The 8,027-nt window shown below is 46.1% G+C and overlaps 1 protein-coding gene across 1 annotated transcript; it reads left to right on the forward strand.

Annotated features, from left to right (window-relative positions):
* Positions 1-943: 943 nt before the first annotated feature.
* Positions 944-7,713, forward strand: FCRLA (Fc receptor like A). The gene is made up of 6 exons (XM_068537615.1): positions 944-1,022; positions 4,797-4,811; positions 5,042-5,233; positions 5,554-5,820; positions 6,293-6,577; positions 7,412-7,713. Exons 1-6 carry the CDS (start codon positions 944-946, stop codon positions 7,711-7,713), a joined length of 1,140 nt encoding a protein of 379 aa, XP_068393716.1.
* The last annotated feature ends 314 nt before the right edge of the window (positions 7,714-8,027 follow it).

Raw genomic sequence — 8,027 nt, forward strand, 5'->3', positions numbered from 1 at the left:
AAGCCCTCACACAGAAACGAAGACCCAACACAGCCATAAATAAATAAATAAACAAATACTTAAAAAAAAAAAAAAAAAAAGAGCCCAGGGCTTAGGTGGGAACACCTGAATTAAAAAAAAAAAAAAAAAATTTGTGTGGGCTTTGGATGGTAGGATTATACCAGGGGACTAATCTGATATCTAATTTGGTGCCATTACCAATCTTCTTCCCCGTTCTGTCCTGCTCCAGTCTGGTTACTAGAAACATGTAAGGCTTGGAGCAGGACAGGGCAGGACACTTGAATTCTCACCATTGCTCTCCTTGTGACTTTCTGGGTAGGCTTCAAGCAATTTCCTGCCTCCTGTCCCCAGTTATTTCATCAGTGAAACGGATGATTGTTGCACTGACCTTTCCCAGAGTTTGTGAAGGCTGGTGGGATATCAGACAATTGTGTGCTTTGGAAGGTCTCTGAACTCTATGGGGGAATTTTTGAACAATTGAGAGGGCTATCGTTTCATCCACAACCTTAAGGGTGCTGTTGATGCTGGAACCAACCTGGTCAATCTGAAGGATGAAAGCTGATTGCAAAGCTGAAAATAGGCCCCAGGGACTTGCCTGGTGGTCCAGTGGTTAAGAATCCACCTTCCAATGCAGGGGATGCAGGGTCTGTCCCCTGGTGAGGGAACTAAGATCCCCCATGCCTCGGGGCAACTAAGCCCGTGCATCGCAACTACTGAGCCCACGCACTCTGGATACTGTGCGCTAACTAGAGAGAAGCCCGCGCACCACAACTAAGACCCGACACAGCCAAAAATAAATAAATAAATAAATAAATTTTAAAAATAGGTCCCATATGAAAGGAGATCAGACAGTTAGATTTACTTCCCCTTTTCTAATTTGAGAGGTATCGTGTTGAAGAAAATCAGTCTGTTAGAAGCTTCAGGAGGCCTAAACACAGTCACCATGAAGCTGGGCTGTGTCCTCATGGCTGGGGCCTTCTACTTTTCTCCTGCTATGCTCTGGGCAGCCCAGATGCTACTGGGTAAGTAAAATCTTTCAATGTGTGGAAATGGAGATATTCCTGACTTTGGGGAAAAGACCCAAAGGAAAGAAGCTTGGACTAACTTCAGCCCTCCAAAGAAGCCGTGTTCAGGTGGGATAAGAAGGATAGTATAAGAAAGTTTGGTGCGCAGGACTGAACAGCTCTTTCTGAATATAAAAATCTTCAAACTTTTTCCATCCTAAAAGTCCCCTTGACTATGATGTCTTCTTTAGCTACAATCTCAGTTCTTTTCTTCCTTTTCTCAGATGAATTTCTTGAAAGAGTAGTCTGAACTTGCTTTCTCCACTTCCCCACTTTTCACTCACTCCTCAATGCTTGCAGTCTGGCTTCCACTGGAGTCAGTTTTGGTCAGGGTGCTATGACCTTTATATTGACACTGCACATTTTTAAAATCTTATCCTGCTGGCCTTCTCTGTATTGGGCACTGTTGATCACTTATTCTTCCTCGGCAATCTCTACTCCCCTGGCTTCTCCCTGTACTCCATGTATCTCTCTTGGTCCCTTTGGTAGCTCCTCTTCTCTTTCTCTTTTTTTTAAAAAAATTTTATTTTATTTATTTATTTATTTATTTATTTTTTAAATTAATTAATTAATTTATTTTTGGCTGTGTTGGGTCTTCGTTTCTGTGCAAGGGTTTTCTCTAGTTACGGCAAGCGGGGGTCACTCTTCATCGCGGTGCACGGGCCTCTCACTATCGCGGCCTCTCTTGTGGAGCACAGGCTCCAGACGTGCAGGGTCAGTAGTTGTGGCGCACGGGCTTAGCTGCTCCACGGCATGTGGGATCTTCCCAGATCAGGGCTCGAACCCGTGTCCCCAGCATTGGCAGGCAGATTCTCAACCACTGCGCCACCAGGGAAGCCCCTATTTATTTATTTTAAATTAATTAATTTATTTAATTTTTTTTTTGGCCGCATTGGGTCTTCATTGCTGCGCATGGGCTTCCTCTAGCTGTGGCGAGTGGGGGCTACTCTTCATTCTGGCGCACGGGTTTCTCATTGCAGTGGTTTCTCTTGTTGTGAAGTGTGGGCTCTAGGTGCACGGGCTTCAGTAGTTGTGGCATGCAGGCTCAGTAGTTGTGGCTCGCGGGTCTAGAGTGCAGGCTCAGTAGTTGTGGCGCACAGGCTTCGTTGCTCTGCGGCATGTAGAATCTTCCCGGGCCAGGGCTTGAACACATGTCCCCTGCATTGGCAGGCAGATTCTTAACCAATGCGCCACCAGGGAAGTCCCTCTTTCTCTTAAAGACTGGTGTGTTCTACAGTTGCATCCTTGCCTCCCTACTTTTTAATTTACAGTCTCCTTAGTGAGCTATTTGTCTGTATAATTTTTACCACTACGACTCTACAAGTAAGAGTTCTAAATCATATCTCCAACCCTAATCATGCTTTTGAGTCTCACATTCAAACATCAAGCTTTGCACAAGACATAGCTACCTGTATGTTTCAAGGTATCTCAGCACAATATGACCAGAGCTCTGTCCTCTTGGTCCCTCCCTCTCCTAATTTCATCTTTTTTTGGTTTTTTTTGGCCGTGCCGCACTGCTTGCGGGCTTGTGGGATCTCAGTTCCCTGACCAGGGATTGAACTCTGGGCCATGGCAGTGAAAGCCCAGAATCCTAACCACTAGGCCACAAGGGAATTCTCCTAATTTCATCTTTCACTATTTCTGATCTCAGTTAATGGTATCCACCCAGATATCCTGGTGAAAAACTTGGGAGACAACCTAGATTCCTCCTTCTCCTTCATCCTCTACACATGATCAATTATCAAGTTTGGCAATGTCTACCTTCTAAGTTGGTCTTAGAGCCAGTCTCTTCCCTGAAACATAACTAACGGTATCATAGGACAAGCCCTCATCATTTCTGTCTTGGGTTAGTCCAACGACTTCCTAACTAATCTTCATATCTCAGCCTTGTGTCCTTGAAATAAATTCTGCACTCTGCAGCCAGAGTGATTTCTAAAATTCAAGTCTGCTAGCCTAAGCTCCTTATCATGGCGTTAAGGGTCCACCATAACTTGGTCTCTTTTAAAACTTTTCAGCCTCTTCTCTCACCCTTTGAGCCTTGCAATTTATTCTCTAATAAATCCCAACTTGCTTATATTCACACACCAGACTCTTACCTATCTCCAAAGTTTTGCTCATACTGCTACCTCTGCCTGAAATGAGCTCTCCCCATTACTCCCTATTCCTCTCTCACTTACAAACTTCTGGGCATCCTTAAAGACTCAGCTTAGGTGGCGTCTTTACCAGGAAATCTTCCTTGAACCCTCCTCTCTGCTTTGATGGCTGCCTGTGATAATTCTTTCATATTACTTTCTTCCTCATGCTGAAACAATCTCTTCACATGCCTGTGCATCCACTGAACTGAGAGTTATTTGTAGTCAGGGACAATGCCTTTTTGTTTGTTTTTTAACTTTCTCTTATTTATCTTTGAATTCTCAGCACCTGCTTTATCCCTGCACAATAGTTGTTTTATTGAATTGTTTTATTGGACTCATAGAGACAGGACTGGGTGACTGTATTAAGATACAGCAGTAGTATTGTTGTGAGAACTCTAGACATGGAATCAGATGCTCTGTTTTCAAGCCCCTCTTCTTTTATTTACCAGCTCTATGCCACTTTGAAAATGTCACTTTTCATATTTCTGAATTTGGTTTTCCTATCCATAAAATGAGAATAATAATAACTACCACATAGTTTACTGAGTGAAAGTGCCTGATAGCCCAACAGTATTTTATTTTAGAAAAAGACAGGAGGCTGAGTCTAGTTGAGTGTCAGTGGAGGAACTGAAAATGGGTAGCAGAGTGGCGAAGGGAGCTGAGAGAGGATCTAAAGAAAGCACTTGGTACTGATGTAATGAGAATTAGGAAGTAGAGAGGGGCCTTGCTAAGGGAAGTTACAAGGTCAAAGAAGAGTCCTGGGCCTTTGGAAGTGGAAGGGAACAAAAGCAAGTAGGATAGGAAAGGACAGAGTGGAGAACTGAGCACATGGAGCCAGAAGAGGAGGAGAGGCATTACGAGGGACACGAAGTAGTCATGGAGATGGGAGAAATTTACCTTGCCTTGGTCAACCATGGAACTAAGAGAGAGGTTGAGGAGACATGTGGTGAGAAATCTGTAACTCTATTCAACCCCAAGCAAAGAAAGAATTGTTCCATAGTTACCAGTACAGACTGGGAGTAGAGGTTCAGGTGTAGAGAGAAAGACACAGGATGGACTCTACCATTGCCAGGGAAAGTTCAAGGGACAGAGGATATTAAGGTAGAGATGGCTGAAAAAGGAAGACCTGAAAGGGGGAGCAAGGAAGAAGATACTAAAAGCTAGTTTGTAGATAACATATTCAAGGATGAAGAACCAAGTGAATTTGGGGAAATGAAAATTTGGAAGAAAGCCCCCAAGGACGGTCTGAAGACTAAAGTAGATCACGTCTGAACAATGAAGTAAAAAGAACACTGATTTTGGACTCAGACATACCTGAGTTTCTTGCTCCGTTCCCTACTCTCTTTTTAAATTTGGGGTAAATGAATTGACTTTTCTAAACCTGTTTCATTTAAGATTTATAAAATGGAAGTGAAATCACATACCTAGAAATCTTGCAAGATTTGTGTGATAAGGTGTGAACGTGCCTGGCAGTGTCTGGTATGTGGTAAACACCCAACAAATGTTAGAATCTGATCATCTCCCTTTCCCTCCTGTCCTGTGTCTGCCTGCTCTGCCGTCCTCGTTGTCTTTGGCCTCTGGTTTCCTGCACCTGCAGCTGGATGTCATGCTGGTGAGTTCACCGTTCTCTCCCCCGTACCCCTTCTTCAAACCACAGTCCATTCACTGACAGCACCTGGAAGCCAGCGAATCAAGTCAGCTGTACCCCTCTGAGAGATCCATATGGGTCTCTTGGAAAAAATGTTTTGATTTCTTCCTATTCTACTCTAAAAAATATAATTCCCTGAGGAGATGGAGGAACACTTGTGGAAAGCAATTTCCTGTCCTCTTTCCCAATCACAGCATCAGTTTCTGGTTCTTCTCGGACCACGCCCTCCTCAGCTGCCAGTTTTGAGGCGCTCCAGTGCGAAGGACCTGTCAGCACCCAGGAGAGCAGTTGCCACCCTGAGGATGACTTGACGGACCCAAGAGAAGTCGACTTCCAGGTCAAGGGCTACACTTTCAGCGCACCCTTCCATCTGGTTGTGTCCTACGGTGAGGTCCCAGGAAGGACTGACCAGTGGAGGCCAGGTCTTTCTCCCATTTCCCAAAGCTCTCCTTTCAGCCCCACAGCCCACTCAGGAAGGTGCCCCCTGAAACTGGCCATGGGATGAGATATCATCTGCCCCATCTTCAGCCCAAGAAGCCAGGGTGCCCTCTGTGCTAGGCCCTAGAGAAGTTGTTCCATACTCCCAACCAGTGGTGAAAGTTACCCGGCCCCTCAGAGAAAGATTAGAAGGGTCTGTTGTGGGCAGCACTGAGGGAGCTCCCAAGGAAGGCAGTGGGTCACACTCAGCCCTTGCTTTGGACCGCAGACTGGCTGATCCTCCAAAGTCCAACCTGGCCTATATTTGAAGGAGACCCTCTGGTTCTGCGCTGTCAGGCCTGGCAAGACTGGCCACTGACCCAGGTCACCTTTTACCAAGATGGCTCAGCCCTGGGTCCCCCTGGACCTAACAAGGAATTCTCCATCGCCGTGGTGCAAAAGGAAGACAGCGGGCATTACCACTGCAGTGCTATCTTCAGGAGCCCTGGTCCTGGGAGCCCAGAAACGGCATCTCCCGTGGCTATCACAGTTCAAGGTAAGAGCTAGAGGCAGTGTCATTGTGGCAGAGGCAGGTGGGGAGAGACAGAGGGACCAAAAATGTCTCTCATTAGAGATGGTAAGGTCACTGAAGGGTTAAGGAGTAGGTTGCTGGCAAACGTCCAAGTTGGGCTTCAAAAGGGGCAGCATCTTAGCGTTGCCTTTTCAAGTCATTTAGCCCAACTCCAAGTTCAGCATGTTTCCTGCTGCTTTGTCCTACAGTTCTATGCTTCCCAATGTTCACTGACTGGGCATCTGGATTACAGTCAGATTTGCCCATCTCTAGATCTTTTCTAGTCCTGTCTATTGAAGAGAGATAGGACTTGAAAGGTTCAAATGGAACTTCTCTAAGAGAGCTCCTTCCCGATAGAAATAGGGGAAGGAAAGTGTGACTGGGGTTCTTTGCCTGTCATGGGTCCACCTGAATGTTGGATGGCTGAGCTCTTCTTTCTCACCTATCTCTCCCCCAGAACTGTTTCGAGCCCCGGTTCTCAGAGCCACACCCTCAGCTGAGCCCCAAGAGGGAAGCCCGGTAACCCTGAGCTGTCAGACAAAGCTGCCCCTGCAGAGGTCGGCTGCCCACCTCCTCTTCTCCTTCTACAAGGACAGCAGGACAGTGCGCAGCAGGGGCCCTTCCTCAGAATTCCAGATCCCCACTGCTTCGGAGGCACACTCTGGGTCCTACTGGTGTGAAGCAGCCACTGAGGACAACCAAGTTTGGAAACAGAGCCCCAAGCTGGAGATCCGGGTGCAGGGTGAGTTAGTGTGTATATGTCTGGTGTGTGTGAAAAGGCAGGGGAAGGGGGGGAATAGGACAATTGGGTTTTTGAGCTAAGATTCAGTGTAAGCAGGTTAAGAAAGGACACATGGGAGGCAGGAACAATAAGCCAGAGTCCCTAGTGATGGAAGAAAGCACAAATAGGAAACTTCTCCCTCAGACTGTGGTGTATACCTCATCAAACGAAGACCTGAGCCAACTCCACAGCTGCTTCCCCATATACTTTACACTCCCTACATGACCTCTGGGCATTTTGTAGGAATATAGTATCTAGTGTGAGGATGAAGTAGTCTGGAGTTTCTATTCATTTCTGGGAGTCCCCATTAACAAGGCTGCATTTGACCTGAAATATACCCAGAGGAGTTGTCCAGGGTAGTGAGGGTGCTTGAGTCATGTCATAAGGTGAATAATGGGAGGAATGCTCATTCTGAAGAGGAGGTGACTCGAGGGGCCAGCAGAGGTGTCCTCAAAACACTGAAGGCTGGCACAAGGATAAGGAATTACACTAATGTCATATACAATAAGAGGTTGACCTAGGGCCAGTTACCACATGCATGTTGCAAGGAATTAGATTGAAAGAGGAAGAATTGGCTAATATCCATAGCCCTCTAATGATGAGGCCTCATTGTGGAAGATTTTCAAGCAGAAGTAACTATACTTCACATTCAAATTTGGACCAGAGTCCTCAAGATTTTGATGCCATTGGGCCCCACAGCTATTTTCAGAGAATAAGAAAGACTGACCAGGAATATGAGGGTAGGGCCAGAGTCAGACTTCACTCTGTGTCTGTGTCTCCTATCCCATAATCCAGGTCCCTCCAGCTCTGCTGCACCCCCCACCTTGAATCCAGCTCCTCAGAAATCAGCTGCTCCAGAAACTACTTCTACGGAGCCCCCTGGGCCTCTGCCTCCACGGCCCACCCCTTCTTCTAAGGATCTGGGCTCCTCTTCTCCTCTGCAGTTCCCAGATCCCCATCTGCATCACCAGATGGGTGTTCTCCTCAAACAAATGCAGGATATGAGGGTCATCCTTGGTCACCTGGTCATGGAGCTGAGGGACTTGTCTAGCCACCTGAAGCTCAAGACCACAAAGGGTCCTGCCAAATATGAGTAAACAATTCACCTGCCGTGTTGCTCAACTACCCCCAATAAATCCAACTCTTTCTATTTTTCCTCTTTCTGTTCCATACCTAAGCATAAGTAGTTTTACAAGTTGCCCAGTGTTTTGTTAGAGTAACAGGGATAAGTGAGTATAAATAAATGTGTACAAAGTGATAATTGGAGTTTAGCTATAATTGTATATTCTCCCTTAACATGACAACATATTCCTGCTCTATCTAGACCAGGAGTTGCCTTCTGTTGCCCAGACCAGAATCTGGTGATTGAAAGAGAAGCAATGAGATGATAGATTTAATGCAGCAATCTCAA

The sequence above is a fragment of the Eschrichtius robustus genome, chromosome 3 (genome assembly GCF_028021215.1).
Source record: "Eschrichtius robustus isolate mEscRob2 chromosome 3, mEscRob2.pri, whole genome shotgun sequence".
Classification (NCBI taxonomy): domain Eukaryota; kingdom Metazoa; phylum Chordata; class Mammalia; order Artiodactyla; family Eschrichtiidae; genus Eschrichtius; species Eschrichtius robustus.